Source organism: Dendropsophus ebraccatus, chromosome 10 (assembly GCF_027789765.1).
Source record: "Dendropsophus ebraccatus isolate aDenEbr1 chromosome 10, aDenEbr1.pat, whole genome shotgun sequence".
Taxonomy (NCBI): domain Eukaryota; kingdom Metazoa; phylum Chordata; class Amphibia; order Anura; family Hylidae; genus Dendropsophus; species Dendropsophus ebraccatus.
The window spans coordinates 98,259,608-98,282,827 of record NC_091463.1 but is presented as its reverse complement, the minus strand read 5'-3'; the positions used below and the strand labels follow the sequence as shown (position 1 = coordinate 98,282,827).

Here is a 23,220-nt window from a genome sequence, read left to right as displayed (position 1 = left end):
CCCGCGCCGCAGGTCCCAGTCCGCTGTGTGCGAGCCCTCGTGCTGCAGATCTTCTCCTCTTTTCTGCTGGAACAGTGGATAAAAGTTTTGAAAAATACCTGGGAGGATTATTACGCGAATTATCGTTATATCGTTAGAATTTAACCGATAATGATTTTGTGTAAGTGCAGGCAACGACTTGAACGACCAGCGAAAAAGTGCTCATCGATTATTTGACGCTGACAACAAAATCACCATTAAAGGGGGTGTTCACTAAAAATGTTTTTTCTTTCAAATAATCTGGTGTCAGGAAGTTATATAGATTTGTAATTTACTTCAATTAAAAAAAATCTGCTGTATGTCCTGCAGAAAGTGGTGTATTCTCTCCAGTCTGACACAGTGCTCTCTGCTGCCACCTCTGTCCATGTCAGGAACTGTCCAGAGCAGCAGCAAATCCCCCATAGAACACCTCTGCTGCTCTGGACAGTTCCTGACATGGACAGAGGAGGCAGCAGAGAGCACTGTGTCAGACTGGAGAGAATACACCACTTTCTGCAGGACATGCAGCAGCTGAAGTACTGGAAGACTGGAGATTTTTTAATAGAAGTAAATTATAAATCTCTGGCATCTCTGTGAACTACCCCTTTAATCGTTTGCTATAATTCCACATTCTTTCTTCATTTGCTGGGATCAGATGAAGGAAACAATCTTGGCACCAACTTATTTTACCAATCTTAAATCGATCTTATTACCAACTATTCTGTGTTATATGGTGAACGATTTCAGATTAACGATAAACAATCTTGTTTGTCATTAAAAATCGCTTTGTCTAATAGGACCCTTATATGACCCCCCTCAGCTATAGGTGACATTGCTGCTCTCTGTCAGTGTATGTATGAGTATATAGATATATATTAGTCACATAGTAGCCGGCGTAGACTTCTGCCGTGTATCTTCTTTGCGCGGTTGTCGTCCTCGTGTCATCTTTTTGCCACTGTGTCTCCTCCCTATTTGCTCCACGTACTTTTATTGTCCGACTTTTGCATATCTCCTTCTGTGTCCTCGTATAATACAGTGGAGGAAGGGAGGAGAACCCGAGGCTCCCGCAACCACGTTACATAAGACAACATGGAGGACACTGTCATTGCCTCCCGGGGACACATCCGACCTGTTCACCCAATGAGAGGAAACGGTTCTTATTGTGCTGAGCTCCTATGTTGTGCTGCGTTGTATCAGGAAGTGTGTGGGCACCGAGCCGAGGGCAAGAGCAGGGAGATTGCCATACTCGCTGCCCCACATTACTGACCCCGAGGCCTCTCCAGCCATCCTGTGGCCTGGGCCGAGATCTGAGATGACGCCTGTATAAATCCACTCCGTCTTGGGGGGGGAAATCATTGAAATGAAATGGTGCCAGAGAGTTATATAGATTTCTAATTTACTTCTATTTAAAAAAAAAAAAATCTCCAGTCTTCTAGTACTTATCAGCTGCTGTATGTCCTACAGGAAGTGGTGTATTCTCTCCAGTCTGACACAGTGCTCTCGGCTGCCACCTCTGTCCATGTCAGGAACTGTGCAGAGCAGGAGAGGTTTTCTATGGGGATTTGCTGCTGCTCTGGACAGTTCCTGACATGGACAGAGGTGGCAGCAGAGAGCACTGTGTCAGACTGGAGAAAATACATCACTTCCTGCAGGACATACAGCAACTGATAAGTACTAGAAGACTGGAGATTTTTAAACAGAAGTAAATTACATATCTGTATAACTTTTTGTCGCCAGTTGACCAGTGACAGTAAGCGAGGATATTGCAGCACATGGTAAATGAGGGGTGCTAGAGCTTTTCCTTGTATTTGCATAGGACTGCACCATGGACAGTTCTCGCTGGAGACGTCCCGGCCTTACACAGATGGCGGTGACTTCTCCTTGTTATCGGGCGGCTCTCGTGTTCTCTCTGTATATCTGTATACTGGTAAATGGCCTCTCATTTCCCTCCTGTCCGTGTAATGGATGATGGCGGCTGGCTATGTTTTTCCATTTACGAATCCATTACTCGCCATGAAACCCGAGTCCAGATCCTGCGTAGAATTTCCATGGAGTAGATAAATATTTAGTCAGGGCCGGCCGCAGCTCGCTGCATCGTGTGTGTCAATAAGCTGCAGGCACAGTGTGTACCCAGCCGTGATAGGACGCCAATGGAGAAACCTGCAAGGAATTACCCTGCCCGACCACCCAGGGGCCACAGAACAGGGCTATGGGGGTCCCAGCGATCAGTCAGCAAGGGGGCCGCAGCACAGGGCTATGGAGGTCCCAGCGATCAGTCAGTGAGGGGAGGCAGAGCACAGGGGGTCCCAGCGATCAGTCAGTGAGGGGGCCGCAGCACAGGGCTATGGGGGTCCCAGCGATCAGTCAGTGAGGGGGCCGCAGCACAGGGCTATGGGGGTCCCAGCGATCAGTCAGCGAGGGGGCCGCAGCACAGGGATATTGGGTCCCAGCGACCAGTCAGTGAGGGGAGGCAGAGGATCACATGCAAAGCTATCAGATCAATGGGACCAGAGGACAGGGATAACTTTGCATCAGTTGATGCAACAATGTGGTCTGTGGTCAAACAGCTGTTTCACAACTACAACTCCCAGCATGCCCTGAAAACCCTGAGCTGTCAATGACTATTATGTATTGCCAGAAGAATCCTGAGTGCAGCTCTGAAGTATAATACTGGAGGTAACTTAGGATCAGTACAGGATCAGTAATATAATGTATGTACACAGTGACCCCACCAGCAGAATAGTGAGTGCAGCTTTGGAGTATAATACAGGATGTAACTCAGGATCAGTAATATATGTACACAGTGACTCCACCAGCAGAATAGTGAGTGCAGCTCTGGGGTATAGGTCTCTGTAATGTCTCGTGTACACAGTGATGTGGCTCTGTTCCTTAGATTGTATATACAGTAGGATGCAGGTGACTTCCCAGCTCTGGCTCTTCCGCCATGTTATAGTCCAGGCTTATCCTGCAGTATTTGTATATAAATCCTCTCACTTGGAGGAATAATTGAGTAAATCCTATAAGAATCCTGATATTGAGCGGACTATGTGAATAGACTCCACCGAGCAATCACAGGCCGTGGTGTAATGATTCTCCGCTTTGAAGGTGTAACCCGAGGGTGCAGATGATAAAGAGGTGGCGGCGGGCTGTGTAGTGCTGTACCGCGCTCTGTAATACACCGCTCTGTAGTACCGCACTCTATAATACCGTGCTCTGTAATACCATGCTATATAATACCGTGTTCTGTAATACTGCACTCTATAATACCGTGTTCTATAATACTGTGTTCTATAATACACAGCTCTGTAATACCGCACTCTGTAATACCGCGCTTCTTCACTAAATTGCCGGTTGCTCTTATTGGCTCTTTACAATATTCTCAGATAAGATTCTAGAAATGCTGAGTAATGCAGATACTGTGCGGTGTTATTGCACGCCTGCACTATGCCTCATACCAGGGGCAGGGAACCTCCACTCTCCAGCTAAAGCTTTGGATATCATGCATGATGGGAGTTGTAGTTTTGCAACATCTGGAGGGCCGAGGTTCCCCATCCCTGCTTTATACATTCAGAACTGCATACAAAACGCGCAGTTGCTCAGCCCTGTGACCCCCTCTTGTTTAAAGGGGCACTCCAGAGAAAAAAAAATGTTAGAAATCAAATTTGTAATTTACCTTTATTTAATTATTTAACTATGTGACTAATATATATCTATATACTCATACACACACTGACAGACAGCAGCAATGTCACCTATAGCTGAGTGGGGTCATATAAGGGTCCTATTAGACAAAGTGATTTTTAATGACAAACGTGATTGTTTATCGTTAATCTGAAATCGTTCACCATATAACACAGAATAGTTGGTAATTACTAAGATCGTTTCCTTCATCTGAGCAAATGAAGGAACAATGTGGAATTATAGCAAATTATTAAAGGGGTAGTTCACAGAGATGCCAGACATTTATAATTTACTTCTATTAAAAAATCTCCAGTCTTCCAGTACTTATCAGCTGCTGTATGCCCTGCAGGAAGTGGTGTATTCTCTCCAGTCTGACACAGTGCTCTCTGCTGCCACCTCTGTCCATGTCAGGAACTGTGCAGAGCAGGAGAGGTTTTCTATGGGGATTTGCTGCTGCTCTGGACAGTTCCTGACATGGACAGAGGTGGCAGCAGAGAGCACTGTGTCAGACTGGAGAAAATACATCACTTCCTGCAGGACATACAGCAACTGATAAGTACTAGAAGACTGGAGATTTTTAAATAGAAGCAAATTACAGATCTGTATAACTTTCTCACGCCAGTTGAAAGTTATACAGACTGTGCTCTGTATAGACACTGATCAGCTAGGGGGCAGCAGAGAAATGTATGGTTATGGAACATGGCAAAGAGCAGAATTATGAATGCAGCTCTTGTGAGATATCCTTCAATGTATTCCTCTGTTGTGTCAGGTGACCAGCAGCCGCTCGTGGCCACTGGCCACTTCCTCTATTGTCATGTCTGACAGCTGTCTTTGGCAGACCTTGCATTCCCATCACCTCCAGAGCTGCACTCACAATTCCTTCTATCTTGTTTCTGTACCTGCTCCGCTATAGAATAGAGAGAATAAATAGTTTATGTAATTTAAAGGGTTTTCCAGAACTCTGCTCTCAGTACTGCTGGGACATCATGTGACCACAGAGGGCGCTGTGGCTGCAGGCTATCCATGTGTGATTTATTATACTATTCACACGCTGCGTGTTTAATTTCTCTTCTTATCACTTCTTAATGATGTTTTGGTGACACAGAACATTCCATTATGATAAAAGGTGGGGCGGCGCCCAGGTCGTACATATACAGTATGGCAGCCGGCTCGACTGGTTGGCCCGCAATGTCTTATCGCTCATCACATCTCTGAAATCTCTGTATGTCCTAAAGATAGAACTAACATCCAGGAGTTCACTGGCCTACCTACTGGAAACCGGCTGTCCTGCTGCCAAGAGAAGGCTTTAAAGGAGTTGTTCATGAAAAAAAAAAATATTTTGAATCATCTAGTGCCAGAGATTTGTCAATTGTTTCTATGAAAAACTCTCCAGTCTTCCAGTACTTATCAGCTGCTGTATGTCCTGCAGGAAGTGGTGTATTCTTTCCAGTCTGACATGTTGCTCTCTGCTGCCACCTCTGTCTATGTCAGGAACTGTCCAGAGCAGGAGAGGTTTTCTATGGGGATTTACTGCTGCTATGGACAGAGGTGGCAGCAGAGAGCACTGTGTCAGGCTGGAAAGAATACTTTACTTCCTGCAGGACATACAATAGCTGATAGGTACTGGAAAACTTGACTTTTTAATAGAAGTAAAACTAAGGGTTCAGGTAGTGACTTCCATTATGCCAGTCATCTGTCGGTGGTTGTTCCGGACATCCCCATACACCTTAGATTGACGTCAGAATCTGCCATGCCATGTGGGTTCGATCGTTTAGGGAATGTGCATGCTACGGAATCCCTACAAAACACCCATCGCGAATTAGGCAGCTAACAACCATTCGCGGACTCTGGGGGCTGAGCACGTTCCCGCCCATGCCATAGACTTCATTCTATAGTTGGGCGGATTCCGCTCTCCGTCCAAAAAATTAACCTATTCATTCTTTGGATGGCGCATGGCCGCCATAGAGTCCGCAAGTAGGTGCGAGCTGCGGAATCCGCGACGGGTGTTCTGTCGGGATTCTGTAGTGTGCACATTCCCTTAAAGTCTAAGGTGTATAGGGACCTTAAGGAACGCCAGATGTGGAGACGCACAATACATCACCACCCGCCATCGTGTCAGGCTGTAGGGTTTTCTGCATGCACCTAAAAGAAATAGCCGAAACAAAGGGCTGGAACACAAGGGTTACACGATGCAATGCACAGCCGCTTAAAGCCGCAAATAAGCGCTGTTCATTCGTATCCAAACATTCATCAGGTCGCTGAAGAGGAGGGGCTTGGCAAAAGGGGTGTGGCTTAAACTTATTGTCCTACTGCTGACTAGCCAGAAGGGGGAGGCTCCTGCTGCAGCCAGACACAGTATAGTGAGGAGGGGGGAGGCTCCTGCTGCAGCCAGACACAGGACAATGAGGTGGGGGGGGAGGCTCCTGCTGCAGCCAGACACAGGACAGTGTGATGGGGGGGAGGCTCCTGCTGCAGCCAGACACAGGACAGTGTGATGGGGGGGAGGCTCCTGCTGCAGCCAGACACAGGACAGTGTGATGGGGGGGAGGCTCCTGCTGCAGCCAGACACAGGACAGTGAGGAGGGGGGAGGCTCCTGCTGCAGCCAGACACAGGACAGTGAGGGAGGGAGGGAGGAGGCTCCTGCTGCAGCCAGACACAGGACAGTGAGGGAGGGAGGAGGCTCCTGCTGCAGCCAGACACGGGACAGTAAGGAGGAAGGGGGAGGCTCCTGCTGCAGCCAGACACAGGACAGGGAGGGAGGAGGTTCCTGCTGCAGCCAGACACGGGACAGTAAGGAGGAAGGGGGAGGCTCCTGCTGCAGCCAGACACAGGATAGTGTGATGGGGGGGGAGGCTCCTGCTGCAGCCAGACACAGGACAGTGTGATGGGGGGGAGGCTCCTGCTGCAGCCAGACACAGGACAGTGTGATGGGGGGGAGGCTCCTGCTGCAGCCAGACACAGGACAGTGTGATGGGGGGGAGGCTCCTGCTGCAGCCAGACACAGGACAGTGAGGGGGAGGCTCCTGCTGCAGCCAGACACAGGACAGTGAGGGGGAGGCTCCTGCTGCAGCCAGACACAGGACAGTGGGGAGGAGGGGGAGGCTCCTGCTGCAGCCAGAGACAGGACAGTAAGATGGGGGGGGAGGCTCCTGCTGCAGCCAGACACAGGACAGTGAGGGAGGGAGGGAGGAGGCTCCTGCTGCAGCCAGACACAGGACAGTGAGGAGGGGGGAGGCTCCTGCTGCAGCCAGACACAGGACAGTGAGGGAGGGAGGGAGGAGGCTCCTGCTGCAGCCAGACACAGGACAGTGAGGGAGGGAGGAGGCTCCTGCTGCAGCCAGACACAGGACAGTGAGGGAAGGTTGAGGCTCCTGCTGCAGCCAGACACAGGACAGTGAGGAGGAAGGGGGAGGCTTCTGCTGCAGCCAGGCACAGGACAGTGAGGAGGGGGGGAGGCTCCTGCTGCAGCCAGACACAGGACAGTGAGGAGGGGTTGAGGCTCCTGCTGCAGCCAGACACAGGACAGTGAGGAGGGTTGAGGCTCCTGCTGCAGCCAGACACAGGACAGTGAGGGGGAGGCTCCTGCTGCAGCCAGACACAGGACAGGGAGGGAGGAGGGGGGGAGGCTCCTGCTGCAGCCAGACACAGGACAGTGAGGAGGGGGGAGGCTCCTGCTGCAGCCAGACACAGGACAGTGAGTAGGAGAAGGGGCTGATCTCTTGAGACAAATAAAGAAGAAACCTAAGTAAAGAAGTCTATTGAAGGTGTTCTTCATCCGCACAAAGTATGTGAGTATAAGCTCAGGCTGACATAACCGATGATTGGGGTCAGTGAGATTTGGACCTCCTGAGATTGATTATATTGATATGACCTTAAAGGGGTGCTCCGAGTTTGGGTAAAAATGCTGAAGAGGCATGTAGTGTTGCTTATCTGTCTGTCCTTGTAAAAACCACCAATAAGCCATTTGTCTTGTCACTACTTCCTGATCAAGCAGTTACTACGATCCCCAGCATGCATTGCTTTCCATCAGTCGTCTATTACAGAGAGGTGATGGTCCCACTAAGCATCCTAACAGAGGTGAGCTGCAGTGTAAAGCATGGTGGGTTGTCAGTGCTGTAGCCTGAGATGGATTTCATCAGTGCGGGTTAGTGTGACTCGGCAGGCGGATGCGGTGAGGACACAGCTGCTCCTCCCGGTGATGACTTATATTTCCCTCTGTAATGAATATACCGTATCCCGGTGTCTGGAGCCTCTGCGGAGCCGCTGGATATTTTATTAACCTCACTAATGAATCTGGCGGAAATGTACGGGGAATAAACGCCGCACACACAGCTCATTACTGACTTGTCCTCCGCCCCGGGAGAGATGATTGTCGCAGATTGCTCGATGCCAGGAGGAGCTTGTGCATGACAATGGCCGGGGATGATGTGCCGTACCCTGCCTGTGCTGGATGCTGGGGATCAGCTGCCATAGGTGACGCTCACAAAGGGCCCGGTGGGGACAGGCAGGTCACATAGGGTCCGGTGGGGATGGGCGGTCAAATAGGGCCCAGGGAGGATGCACAGTCAAGAGCAATTTATTTTTTTAATTTAAATCCCAACTTGCAGGAGTTATTATAAAGCCCAAGTACTTATCAGCTGCTGTATGCCCTGCAGGAAGTGGTGTATTCTCTCCAGTCTGACGCAGGGCTCTCTGCTGCTACCTCTGTCCATGTCAGGACCTGTCCAGTCAATATCCTCCTCCACTCCAAAGCAGGTAAAACAGGTGCAGGTCCAAGGGGTAATAGTGATATAAAATTTATTAAAAGAATTATGGCAACGACACAACGTGCTTTGAGACCGGTCCGGTGTCTTTATCAACTGTCCAGAACAGCAGCAAATCCCCCTAGATAACGTCTCCTGTTCTTGACAGTTCCTGACCTGGACAGAGGTGGCAGCAGAGAGCACTGTGTCATACTGGAGAGAATACACAAGTTCCTGCAGGACATACAGCAGCTGATAAGTACTGCAAATTTTTTAATCTGTATAACGTTTTTGGTGTCAGAAAAAAGTTGGATTACTCTTTTAAAGTTTCATGAAGGTGCTTGTTACCACACTGAATGTGGCTATGAATGTAGATTTTATAGTTGCCATTTGGAGACTAGCGGCTTTTCTTGCAAATTTTCTCATTTTGAATTTGAAAACAAAAACCAAAACCTTTATTCTCTGTGGATCCGCTTAATCCCCCCTGTTCCCTGGTGTCCGAGGGTCCACATGGAGTATGTTCTCCTCTCACCATCATCTGCTTATAGTCAATTATTCCAATATGGATTCCTTGTTGGTTGTTTGCACAAAAATCAATTTTTCACACAAAGTTGCATGAAGGCGATATCTATTACGAAAATCCGCCTGTTAGTGTAATAAAGTGTTGGGCGTCTGCTGCGAGGAAATGGGTTCTGAATTCAGCCGCAGTTTTGGGGGAGTAATCCTGATGAGATTTTCTGGAATCTTTTACTCCTTACCCCGTTCCTAAAATTTCTTAGAATTGGGGTGGATGACGATTTCCTTGTTTCCTTAATAGCAGACAAAGGGTTAATGCAGCTCTGAGATCCTTACTGCTAAGATTATGTAATAGGAGGGGGCGCCCTTTGACCCGCTATCAATCCTTTCTTCCCATTTGACCTTTTAAACCTTTGTTCCACTCTGTTAATATATAAATGTTTCTGCTTTATTTACACTTTATTTTTCAGGGATTTTCCTGTAACCAGAAGGGGACGATTAATTTTGTATAGTGCAAAGTAAATCCACACATACTGACATGACGTGTGCTTTACTTCAGTTACAAAGGGAGGGGGAAAAGGGAGCTGAGTGTGGTCAGAGTGGAACCAGAGTAGAGGATTTTAGACATCCAGAGCAGATAAGAATGAGAAAAAAAACTGTGAAAGGATGCAAGATAGGTTATACATGTATATTAAACTTGGGGTGGTATTGTGAAGGGGGATTGTTTAGAATATTGTTTTACCTGGATAACCTCTTTATGTATGGGCAACTGCTCTTTTTTTCAGTGGCTTTCTATAACTGCAAATGCCTAATGCGTCTCTGGAATTCTTATTATCGGATGGTTTGCGCCTGGTTTTGTATGAATTTGTGTTTGGACATCTGTACACTATTGAAAACTTTAATAAAAAAATTTCTCAGTGTTATTTTGGTTTTGACCCCAGCCTGACACCCACATATACCGTACAGGAGCGAGTTCTCCAGTTTTGTTTATAATCTTCCTATTACTAACTGCACCCATCCCTTTATGTTCTTAACAAGCCAGAGGCCCCAGAACATCCTCAGATGTGGTGTAGAACAACCTTTTGAGGTGAGCGCCGGGATCATCCGGCAGCAATAATAACCTCTAGAAGCCGCTTCATGAAAGGAGCAGCAGTGGGCGGCCGAGATCCCTGCCTTGCCGGCTCCACATGTGCCGGGTGACCTATTTTCTCTGCTCCTTCTGTAGATTGGCAGGTTACAGAAGAAGTAAAAATAACCGTCCTGATGTGATTTTGCCCAATGTGCGGCCGAGACGACCGTCTGATATGTGACCCTGATGCTGCTATAGAAACAGGGACAAAAACTGGGGGTTTGGGAGGATTTATATTAACAATGTTGCATCTATATCCGGACAAATCACTGGATGTATCATTGTTACTGTGATTATTACAGCGACTTATTTATAGTAATGTTTATATAGAGATGAGGCTGGAAGAATGTGATTCTACATAGATAATCATTCTCATATGTCACATTAGGTTAATGTCCTCTTATAGTAATACTACACCCTGTGTACAACAATATAACTGCTATAATGCGGTTCAGGGAAGAAACAGAGTGCTGCACCTCACACCTATGGCTGATACTAGTGCCGCTTGGCTAAATAAAAAACACATCAGAATTTTGTGTATGAATTGATCAAGCCATACTGCCCCATGTACCTCGTGCCGGTATCTGATACACATGGGTCCCTACACTAAGTCCACACCGTGCCAGTCAGTGGCCACCAACCCCGCAGGCGTGCACAGCCAGGGAACGGGGGCCATGGGACGGCCCTGCGACCCCCATGCCACAGGACCAGACCCAAAAACACCACACCAGAACCCGGCCAGCACCGCCGGCGGAGAAGGTCGCCCCCAAGCAGCACAAGTCTGGATAAGGTATTGCGCTCACCATAGCTGCAGCAAACAGAATGGGAAAAAACAGGAGGTACATGGGGCAGTATGGCTTGATCAATTCATACACAAAATTCTGATGTGTTTTTTATTTAGCCAAGCGGCACTAGTATCAGCCATAGGTGTGAGGTGCAGCACTCTGTTTCTTCCCTGAACCGCATTTTGTTTCTCTCTTTTCTCCGTGTTTTGCACTCCTCCTGGTGAGACCCACATGACCGCAATTAGCAGGAGACACCTGAGTGCACATGGTTTTAATCCCTCCTGTTTTTTCCCATTCTGTTTGCTGCAGCTATGGTGAGCGCAATACCTTATCCAGACTTGTGCTGCTTGGGGGCGACCTTCTCCGCCGGCGGTGCTGGCCGGGTTCTGGTGTGGTGTTTTTGGGTCTGGTCCTGTGGCATGGGGGTCGCAGGGCCGTCCCATGGCCCCCGTTCCCTGGCTGTGCACGCCTGCGGGGTTGGTGGCCACTGACTGGCACGGTGTGGACTTAGTGTAGGGACCCATGTGTATCAGATACCGGCACGAGGTACATGGGGCAGTATGGCTTGATCAATTCATACACAAAATTCTGATGTGTTTTTTATTTAGCCAAGCGGCACTAGTATCAGCCATAGGTGTGAGGTGCAGCACTCTGTTTCTTCCCTGAACCGCATTTTGTTTCTCTCTTTTCTCCGTGTATTGCACTCCTCCTGGTGAGACCCACATGACCGCAATTAGCAGGAGACACCTGAGTGCACATGGTTTTAATCCCTCCTGTTTTTTCCCATTCTGTTTGCTGCAGCTATGGTGAGCGCAATACCTTATCCAGACTTGTGCTGCTTGGGGGCGACCTTCTCCGCCGGCGGTGCTGGCCGGGTTCTGGTGTGGTGTTTTTGGGTCTGGTCCTGTGGCATGGGGGTCGCAGGGCCGTCCCATGGCCCCCGTTCCCTGGCTGTGCACGCCTGCGGGGTTGGTGGCCACTGACTGGCACGGTGTGGACTTAGTGTAGGGACCCATGTGTATCAGATACCGGCACGAGGTACATGGGGCAGTATGGCTTGATCAATTCATACACAAAATTCTGATGTGTTTTTTATTTAGCCAAGCGGCACTAGTATCAGCCATAGGTGTGAGGTGCAGCACTCTGTTTCTTCCCTGAACCGCATAACTGCTATAATACTGCTCCTATATACAGGAATATAACTACTATAATACTGCTCCTATATACAGGGATATAACTACTATAATACTGCGCCTATATACAGGGATATAACTACTATAATACTGCGCCTATATACAGGGATATAACTACTATAATACTGCTCCTATATACAGGGATATAACTACTATAATACTGCGCCTATATACAGGGATATAACTACTATAATACTGCTCCCATATACAGGAATATAACTACTATAATAATGCTCCTATATACAGGAATATAACTACTATAATACTGCTCCTATATACAGGGATATAACTACTATAATACTGCGCCTATATACAGGAATATAACTACTATAATACTGCTCCTATATACAGGAATATAACTACTATAATAGTGCTCCCTATATACAGGTATATAACTACTATAATACTGCTCCTATATACAGGTATATAACTACTATAATACTGCTCCTATATACAGGAATATAACTACTATAATACTGCTCCCTATACACAGGAATATATATACTACTATAATACGGTTCAGGGAAGAAAAAGAGCGCTGCACCTCACACCTATGGCTGATACTAGTGCCGCTAGGCTAAATAAAAAACACATCAGAATTTTGTTTATGAATTGATCAAGCCACACTGCCCCATGTACCTTGTGCCGGTATCTGATACACATGTGTCCCTACACTAAGACCACACCGTGCCAGTCAGTGGCCACCAACCCCGCAGGCACGCACAGTCGGGGAACGGGGGCCATGGGACGGCCCTGCGACCCCCATGCCACAGGACCAGACCCAAAAACACCACACTAGAAACCGTCCAGCACCGCCGGCGGAGAAGGTCGCCCACAAACAGCACAAGTCTGGATGAGGTATTGCGCTCACCATAGCTGCTGCAGACAGAATGGGAAAATACAGGAGGGATTAAAACCATGTGCACTCAGGTGTCTCCTGCTAATTGCGGTCATGTGGGTCTCACCAGGAGGAGTGCAAAACACGGAGAAAAGAGAGAAGCAAAATACGGTTCAGGGAAGAAAAAGAGCGCTGCACCTCACACCTATGGCTGATACTAGTGCCGAACCATAACTACTATAATACTTCCCCCTATATACAGGAATATAACTACTATAATACTGCCCCTATATACAGTGATATAACTACTATAATACTGCCCCCTATATACAGGGATATAACTACTATAATACTGCTCCCTATATACAGGAATATAACTACTATAATACGATCCAAAAGTAAGAAAGAGCTTAGCACTCACCGTTTGCTGCCAACATAGTCCACTTTATTCAGGTAAGCATGAATACAGGGGAGGGAGGTGGAAGCAGGAGCGTCAAGGCCTTGACGCTCCTGCTTCCACCTCCCTCCCCTGTATTCATGCTTACCTGAATAAAGTGGACTATGTTGGCAGCAAACGGTGAGTGCTAAGCTCTTTCTTACTTTTGGATCGTATTGGAGTTGTCTTCACTAGCTATATGCACCACCGAGCTACCTTTCCTTATGCCTCTATATCCTCTACCTCTATCGTCCTAGCCCGGATAGTCGTCCCAGCCACATATGCACTTTGGTGCTAACTCAGTTTATCTACTGGACTGTATAACTACTATAATACTGCCCCCTATATACAGGAATATAACTACTATAACCAGTAGCAGTGTTATTTCTGCCCTCCATGTTATCTCTTGGTGATGTTTGGTTGATGATGTTTTCCTTACACTTTTCCCTCTTTCTCTTTGCAGGAAGCTGTCTTGAGTCTGCTATGTTGCTCCGCTTAGCTCGGCCAATGTGGAAGAACCTGGGATAGCAGAGCTGAAAGGATTTACTGGAGCCTAATACTGAAGGCATTACCCCCCATCACTGGTGGCACCATGTCTGTGATGATGGTGAGGAAGAAGGTGACCCGTAAGTGGGAGAAGCTTCCAGGGAAGAATACCTTCTGCTGTGATGGACGGGTCATGATGGCGAGACAGAAGGGCATCTTCTACCTGACCCTCATACTCATCCTGGGGACGTGTTCTCTCTTCTTTGCTTTCGAGTGAGTGTCACTTTGATTGATTTTGTGCAACTCTGTGAACTATAATCTAAGAAGAGGAAGAGCTCCACCCCTTAGGAGCCAAAGCTGCCGCACAGGCCCTAATAACCCTCCATTCATCAGGGGCTTCTTGTAATCCTTCAAAAAATTGACTAGCAGATTTCTATTTACCATCCATTTACTATCAGTTTTTCCATTGACTTCCATTATAAAAAGATTCACCACCAAAACAGATCATAACGCATCTGTTTTTTTTTTTTTTTTTTTTTTTGTTGAAGGCTGGGTTCACACTGCGTTTTTGCAAAAAAAAAAAAAAAAAAAAACATGCATTTGTGTGCATCCATTTTTCCATTGACTTCCAACGGATCAGTTTTTTTAACAGACACAAAAGTAAAACGGATGCAAAAAATGCAGTGTGAACCCAGCCTTAGTGTACACAAAAAACATTGTCAACCTTGGTTTTGTGTATACTTAAAAAAAAAAAAAAACACTCTTTGATGTGTTTTTTTTTTGTTTTGTTTTGTTTTTTTAATTTGTCTTTTTATAATGGAAGTAAATGAAAACACTGATTCAGACAAATACACACAAATCCCTTTTTTTTTTTTTGCATAAAACGGATTGCAAAAACACAGTGAACCGAAACTAAGGGTCCAACACCTGGGGCCCCAGCACCCAGTGTATACTGGGAGATTACATCTGTATATACTGCAGTGTCTACAGGCTGAGGTTTGAACAGGGCCCAATCATAAGTGTGAGATGTGGATTCCTTATGCGGAGGGGAGATGGATGATGATGATGACAGTGACGTCTCCTATATGGAGCTGTCACACAGGAATGGCGCCTGCACCCAGTAGTTATGTCGTCTGGCTGGTAGGATCAGGGATTTAGGCGATGAAAGATGATTTTACAGCTACTGCGGAGCAGCATTATCCAGGCGGAGCTGCATTCCTATGTTATCACTATTTACAGATTCCTCCCAATATTTAGTCTGGGAACCTTTTTTTTTTTAGAAACTTCCCAGGATTTTGGTTCTTAAAACTTCCTTCCTTTTTGTTGCTTCTTGTGTCCTGAGTATCTGATGGGAATGTGTACAAGAATTCTGTTATGTGATAAGTCCTGATGTGTAGGGTATACAGTAGCCCTGCAGTCCTGTGTGATGGATTACCCAAGCCCTGGGAATACGTCCCTGTCATTCCGGTACCCCATAAAGAGTATAAACATATAGACACTGTAAAGATATAGATAGATATATATATATTAGTGCCTTATATGTTGGGGTAGGAGTGGGGGCCCCAGAGATGACAGAGGTCACATCTGTAGAACATTTTTAAGCCATAGATTTTATACCCTACGAAGAACAAATCCAAATACAAAATGATCAGCACTATGAATGCCCACAAGGTGGCGCTGTTAAACCTTCCAGTAATAAAACACGGTCCTATGTAGACTGTGACAGTGCTGTGAAGGGGTTATTGGTTTCTGATGCCCCGATCTCTGATGAGAATTTCCATGTTCATCTTTCAATGTGAATTTCCCTTATTGACCCACCGAGGCGATTTATTGGGTGTTATACGATGGGCGCACAGTGGTGACCATTTCCGATATTTCCTGTGCAGATGTCGCTATTTGGCGGTGCAGCTGTCGCCGGCCATCCCCGTGTTTGCCGCACTCCTCTTCCTCTTTTCCATGGCCACGTTACTGCGGACCAGCTTCAGCGACCCCGGAGTAATACCGCGTGCGTTGCCGGATGAAGCGGCTTTTATCGAAATGGAGATTGGTGAGTCACAATGGGTTAATGTGTGTTATGTTCTTGTTTGGGTCCTTGAAGGAGTTGTATGGGATTCTGAGCTTTCTTCCAGAAACGGCGCCACGGCTGCCTATAGGTTAGTGATGGTATTGCATCTGATCCCAGTGACATAAGTTCAGCTGATCTGTAGTACCTGACTCAACCTGTGTAGCAGAGTGGCACTAAGTCCTATACCATTCTCCCCCGAACTCTTCTCTCAGTACATAGATATAGCTTCCTTACAGAGTCTTGCTCCTCCTCCTCTTTCTTGTCTTGAAGGTCACAATTTTTGTCCATCCTTTTTTCCTTTTTTTTCTTTTCCTCCCTTTTTTTTTTCTTCTTTTCCTTATCCTTCTATTTCCTTCTCCTTTCTCCTCTTTCCTTCCTTCTTCCTCCTCTTTCCTTCCAGCAGATTATAGAGACACCAAGGATATCCTGTGACCACCAGTGAATGTAGCTAATGTATCCCTTGTGGGCAGGAAGTGGTTGCCAGGCAACAGAATGTATCACTGTCTGCAGTGTTCTATGGAAGAGCTGCTATTAGCTGCCCGAATATGAACCCTGGGGACATTTACACAAGGGACCATACCCCGGCGTGCGGCTCCATTCACACCTTCTGTAGGGTCTCTGCGATTCAGCATAGAGAAAAGTGATCCGAGCTGCAGTTGCGGGTCTATACTAGGACTGGCTATTCATGTGTATGGGTCTGCAGATGGGAACATGTGAATGAGGCCTTACACCCCGGATGAAGCACTCGTCTATGAATTCCTTTATGAAAACAATGGAATGATGCCAAATTCCATGCAAATGAATTCCATGCACCTTGTAGGCTCAAAATAATCCCCCCCACCCCCACCCCCAAATAGTTTTGGAGAAATATGCAATATTATGTGCAGGGGCTCAGCTCGCTCTATAGCAGGTGAGGGCTGGCTGCTGCGATTGTGCTCCCACCTGTCAATAACCCGTCATGTCACTGATCACGGATTGTTTTCCCAGACTGCCGGAGGTCTAACACTCTGAGATTTTCTCATAGGGTCTGCTACAGTCAGGCCGTATGAGAAGATGGCTGATAACACTGATCAGTGCTATGGTATGGTACAGCACTGATCACTGTGTGTAATCTAGTGATTGCTGGTAATACTCCCCCAGGCACTACTCCTTTACTTTTTTTTAGTGTGCGCAATTATCCCATCTATTAAGCTATGAATATACTATTCCTGTCCGGTAAACGAGTTAAATGAAAAGAGGAAAAAAACACCAAATTGCAGATTTATTTATTTATTTTATCAGAAGAAAAATATGGGAAAAAAAACAAATGATACTACTAAAAAACCAGAGATTTATTATACTGGGGCAAAACTGCTTTGGTTGTCGCATTGTGCGCCACACTCTTTGCCTTTTCGGTCGAGCTCCCATATAACTTCACTCTGTTACACCAAGCCACATCTTTATTGGTTGTCATTAGAGATGAGCGAACCGGGTTCGAGTCGTTCCGAACCCGAACGTTCGGTATTTGATTAGCTGTGGCTGCTGAACTTGGATAAAGCTCTAAGGTTGTCTGGAAATATGGATACAGCCAATGACTATATCCATGTTTTCCACATAGCCTTAGGGCTTTATCCAACTTCAGCAGCCGCCGCTAATCAAATGACGAAAGTTCGGGTTCGGATCGACTCCAGCATGCTCCAGGTTCCCTCATCTCTAGTTGTCATCATAGATTAGATTTTTTTTTTTTTACTTCAGCTCAAACCAAAATATACCTCCCTTCCCTCTTCATTTATGAGTAGCAATTAAGTAGGGGTCTTGTGGCCAGGAAGGAGAGAGGGGACCGCTAGGTCCATGGCTCTCTCCAGTATAGTCTATGGGTAACACCCAGCCGACCTCATGGCATACTTTGTGCAGAATGTCTTGCTTTTTGGCCCATCTGTATGAAGGGCCCGGGACAACCTGCAGTACCAAACACAGCCACTACATGAAGTTTGGTGCTGTGCAGGTGGGAAAGAGCCCTTAGCACCCTGTGGGGTCAGGAGTTCCCTGACCTGAATTAATATTATTTTTTTTGTTTGTTTGTTTGTTTGTTTGTTTTTTTTAATTTTTCTACTAATTCTCCCAATTTTCTTCCTGTTCCTTTATCCCCCCCCCCCCCACCTACCATTATAAATGTCTTTCGTTCTCTTTGATGCCGCCGCCTCCCGCTCTCCGCTGCCTCCCGATCATCACCCAATCTCTTTGTTCTGTTGTAACACGTCTGTGAGGATTTAATCCGCCTTTACATTGCAGCACAATGTGGTTTTCTATATTTAGTATGTGGGGCGTGGAGCGGGGCTTATGTTATTTTTAACATCCCAATAAAAAGAGCGTGGAGCACAATATAGATGTCATCTGGTGACGGGATCCCGGGCCGGGGAAGGTGATTCACCCCACCCCCACCCCCCCGCAGGCTGTCTGAGGCCTTTTGTAGATTTTGAGTTTTGCCCCTTTTAAGCCTGGATGAATATTAATATTTCCCAGCTTGTGGCCTTCCCATCAATTACATGACGTTACATTCACTTTGTGACTCAGTCCTATTACTATATGGGATGACACCATTGTAGGGTGAGGCCCTCATCTCTTCTGCTTATCAGGGATCACTATGGAGGTGACTGCGGAACTGGAAACCTAGATAATCTGTCAGCGACTGTAACCTCCAGCCCAGGGTCATCTGATGTGTACAATACAGAAGACCCCCAGTACACTGGTTAATGATGCACGTTTTCTAAGTATGATGTCACAAGTGTGATTGACCCTCTTGTTTGACATCATAGGTACCATTATTACGCACTATGGTAAAAAAAAAAAAAAAAAAAGTTCAACCAAGGGAAGTGATAATGGCAATATAATGTTATTATATGTGAATGGTGCACCTCGCCTCCCCATTAAGGACAGTAATGGGCCACATGGCTGCCATCCTGATATACTGACATCACAAGCATGATGATATAGGTAGATGGTACCGGTCTAGTAATGTGGCCACAGCCGCCCGTAGGCCGTGTCTGGTACTGCAGCTGGGAAGCAATACCACACACCACCTGCAGACATGGGAGGTGCCATTTCCCCTCTCTGACATTTATGAGTGTATCTTGTGCAGCACATCCTAAAAACCTCGACCTTCCCGTATCTTTATTGGAAACAGAATGTAAGTGGCTGAGGGTGAAGTCAGTGACGGGCTGGGTGCTATCGGATGATCAGCGTGAGCGTAACTGGAACACGATGACCGACCCCGATAACATAAATCAGATGACGGGAGCTCGGCTATCAATATGATAGCTCTGCAGGTTGCCCGAATATAGAGCAGCATCTCCGCCATGGTTTATAATGTTTACAAAGTTTCTGATTCTGTGCAGCATTGAGGTTGTGTCCTCCTCATACAGGGACTTGTACAGGGACTTGCTGCTGCTGATGTTACTGTGTTATAGCAGTCCTGTGGCTTTCCTCTTAGCTGTGGTGGATGTTTGGCTGTTTATTGATTTACTAACGGTGACACCTGCTGGAGAAAAGTTGGTAGTGCAGCATTTAGATATTTTATTTTAGAAAAAAAATATTCTAGGTAAAAGAACAGAGAACCCATCCAGTGTCCATGTGTTGACTGTTTTGTCAGATGTGTGAGCAGGTGAGGAATCTAGGTGGATTGTAAGTGTCCCTGTGCATGTGTTTGCATCTGGTTTTGTAGTAAGAGTCTATGTGTGCATCCATGATATGGTGAGTGTTCATCCTGCTCTCCTGTCTGTGTATGTAGGAAGCATGCAGGTGTCTGTATCTATACATGTAGGAAGCGTGTGTACACATCTGGGTACGTAGGGAGCCTGTGTGTGTATGTGCGCACATGTATATCCAGGCCTATGACAAGCACGTGCGTGCATATGTGTCCATCCATATTTGCGGTGAGCGTGCATACGTGTCCATCCATATCTGCAGCGTGCTTGTTCTTCCATCCATATCTGCGGTAAGCATGCATGTATCCATCCATATCTGCGGTGAGCGTGCTTGTGTGTCCGTCCATATCTGCAGTGAGCGTGCTTGTGTGTCCGTCCATATCTGCGGTGAGCATGCTTGTGTATCCAACCATATCTGCGGTGAGCGTGCTTGTGTGTCCGTCCATATCTGCGGTGAGCGTGCTTGTGTATCCATCCATATCTGCGGTAAGCATGCATGTATCCATCCATATCTGCGGTGAGCGTGCTTGTGTGTCCATCCATATCTGCGGTGAGCGTGCATGTGTATCCATCCATATCTGCGGTAGGCGTGCTTGTGTGTACATCCATATCTGCGGTAAGTGTGCTTGTGCGTCCGTCCATATCTGCGGTGAGCGTGCTTGTGTATCCGTCCATATCTGCGGTGAGCGTGCTTGTGTGTCCATCCATATCTGCGGTGAGCATGCATGTGTCCATCCATATCTGCGGTGAGCGTGCTTGTGTGTCCATCCATATCTGCGGTGAGCATGCATGTGTCCATCCATATCTGCGGTGAGCATGCATGTGTCCATCCATATCTGCGGTGAGCGTGCATGTGTCCATCCATATCTGCGGTGAGAGTGCTTGTGTGTCCATCCATATCTGCGGTGAGCGTGCTTGTGTGTCCATCCATATCTGCGGTGAGCATGCATGTGTCCATCCATATCTGCGGTGAGCGTGCTTGTGCCTCCATCTATATCTGCAGTGAGCATGCTTGTGCGTCCATCCATATTTGTGGTGAGCGTGCTTGTGCCTCCATCTATATCTGCGGTGAGCGCGCTTGTGCCTCCATCTATATCTGCGGTGAGCATGCTTGTGCGTCCATCCATATTTGCGGTGAGCATGCTTGTGCGTCCATCCATATTTGCGGTGAGCGTGCTTGTGCCTCCATCTATATCTGCGGTGAGCATGCTTGTGCGTCCATCCATATTTGCGGTGAGCATGCTTGTGCGTCCATCCATATTTGCGGTGAGCGTGCTTGTGCCTCCATCTATATCTGCGGTGAGCGTGCTTGTGCCTCCATCCATATTTGCAGTGAGCGTGCTTGTGCGTCCATCCATAAAGTAGACTCCTCAGTTTTTGACACCTAACCGTTCTGTCCGTGTTTGTATTTCAGAGGCGGCCAATGGGAACGTCCCGCAGGGTCAGAGGCCGCCTCCTCGCATCAAGAACGTCCAGATCAACAATCAGATAGTGAAGCTGAAATACTGTTACACCTGCAAAATCTTCCGTCCTCCCCGCGCCTCTCACTGCAGCATTTGCGATAACTGTGTGGGTGAGTATCCACGTCAGCCTCCATCTACCTGCTGTGGGACTACAACTCCCAGCAGACGGAGGCCGCTAACAGCCAGGTTTCTGCTTCTCTCTCCAGAGCGATTTGACCACCACTGCCCGTGGGTGGGGAACTGTGTGGGGAAGAGGAACTACCGCTACTTCTACCTCTTCATCCTCTCCTTATCCCTCCTGACAATCTACATCTTCACCTTCAACATCGTCTACGTTGCTCTCAGTGAGTCCCAGCTGCTGTGTACACAACTGGTACCACACACAGGCTTAGATACAACAGCTCAGCAACATCACATCATGGGCTTAGATACAGTGTCTCAGCAGCACAGTGTCATGCACAGTAGGCTTAGATACACCATCTCGGCAGCATAGTATACTACATGATAAGCTTAGATACACCATCTCAGAAGCACTGTACTGCACAATAGACTTAGATACGCCATCTTAGCAGCACAATATTATACACAATAGGCTTAGATACGTCATCTCTGCAGCACTGTATCCTGCACAATAGGCTTAGATACGCCATCCCAGCATCACCCTGTCCTCTAATATACTCCAGTATTGATGGTGACTATATAAGAAGCATGGCGGGGGGCCTGTTTTTTTTATGGGGGACCACCTCCCTTCCTTTTACACATGAAGTTTCATTTATTTATTTTATTTATTTTTAACTTTTTATTTCAGATTCTTTGAAAATTGGCTTCCTGAACACATTGAAAGAAAGTCCGGGGACATATCCTTTCTGTTGTCATCTCTGGGTGTAGAGCCGTTCATGCGGCGGTCGTGTTGGGTTATTGCACGTTTTATACCGACAGATGGAACATTCTTGTAGCTAACAGTGATGTCTCACACGTACGGCACACACTGCTGTATAGGACAACAGCTCATCTGGCTGGCTAATACAATATGCTGTCCTTAGGTGGAAGCAGCAGGGTCCACAGCAGCGCAGAGGATTTCAGTAGAAGGTTGTGCAGTTTAGATTGTTATATTAGTAGTAGCAGGTCCACAGCAGCGCACATGATTTCAATAAAGGGGTGTGCAGGTGTTGTTGATGGTCACAGCTTGTTATATACGACACAGAAAGGAGCGGCTGCACCTCACACCTATGGCTGACACTAATGCCTCTCGGCTACATTTTAAAAGCCAACGCCAGGATGTTGGGATGTAATTTGATCAAACCATATTGCCCCATGTACCACGTGCCGGTCTCCTGGTTCACATGGGTCCCTACACTAACTCACCTTCGTGTCAGTCAGCGACCGCCCAACCCCACAAAGCGAGCACAAACAGGGAAGGGAGGCCATAGAATGACCCTGCAACCCCACTGTCACAGAACCAATCCCCAAGGGTCCCCTCAAAACCCAGCAGGCACCGTCGGCGGAGAAAGCTGCTACCAAGCAACACAAGTGTGAATATGATCTTGCTACTCACCATTGCGCTTGGAGATAGAATGGGAAGGATAGGAGGTACTGTACTTGCCATGTGTGCACAGGTGCCTCCTGCTAATTGGGGCCACATGGGTATTACAAAGAGGTGTGCCAACTGCTCAGAAAAGGGAGGAAAGTAAAATACGACATGGAGAGAAAGGAGCTGTTGCACATCACACCTATGGCTGACACTAATGCCTCTCGGCTATTTTACGTTTCTCACTTTTCTGAGTGTTTGCACTCCTCCTGGAAGACCCATGTGACCCCAATCAGCAGGAGGCACCTGTGCACACATGACTAGTACCTCCTATTTTTCCCATTCTACCGGCAGGAGCAATGGTGAGTGATAAGACCATGTTCACGCTTGTGTTGGTTGGTGGTGGCTTTCTCTGCTGGCGGTGTCTGCTGGGTTTTGGGGGGGCCCTTTTGGGGATTGGTCCTGTGACATTGGGGTTGCAGGGCTGTTCTATGGCCTCCCTTCCCTGTTTTTGCACGCTTTGCGGGGGTTGGCGGTCTCTGACTGACACGGTGAGTTAGTGTAGGGACTCATGTGATCCAGTGGACCTGCACGTGGTACATGGGGCAATATGGTTTGATCAAATTATATACCAACATCCTGGCATTGGTTTTTAA

General features: G+C 47.2%; 1 protein-coding gene across 3 annotated transcripts in view; it reads left to right on the top strand.

Moving 5' to 3' along the window:
• The window catches only part of ZDHHC9 (zinc finger DHHC-type palmitoyltransferase 9), a 50,149-nt gene that overhangs the window by 21,441 nt on the left and 5,488 nt on the right, over window positions 1–23,220 (top strand). For all 3 annotated transcript variants that reach the window (XM_069985665.1, XM_069985663.1, XM_069985662.1), the window contains 5 exons: window positions 13,803–14,098; window positions 15,712–15,872; window positions 20,988–21,146; window positions 21,243–21,380; window positions 21,845–21,893. In XM_069985665.1, the coding sequence (XP_069841766.1) occupies window positions 13,932–14,098; window positions 15,712–15,872; window positions 20,988–21,146; window positions 21,243–21,380; window positions 21,845–21,893 (674 nt within the window). In that variant the 5' untranslated portion in view covers window positions 13,803–13,931. The remainder of the gene's footprint in view (window positions 1–13,802; window positions 14,099–15,711; window positions 15,873–20,987; window positions 21,147–21,242; window positions 21,381–21,844; window positions 21,894–23,220) is intronic.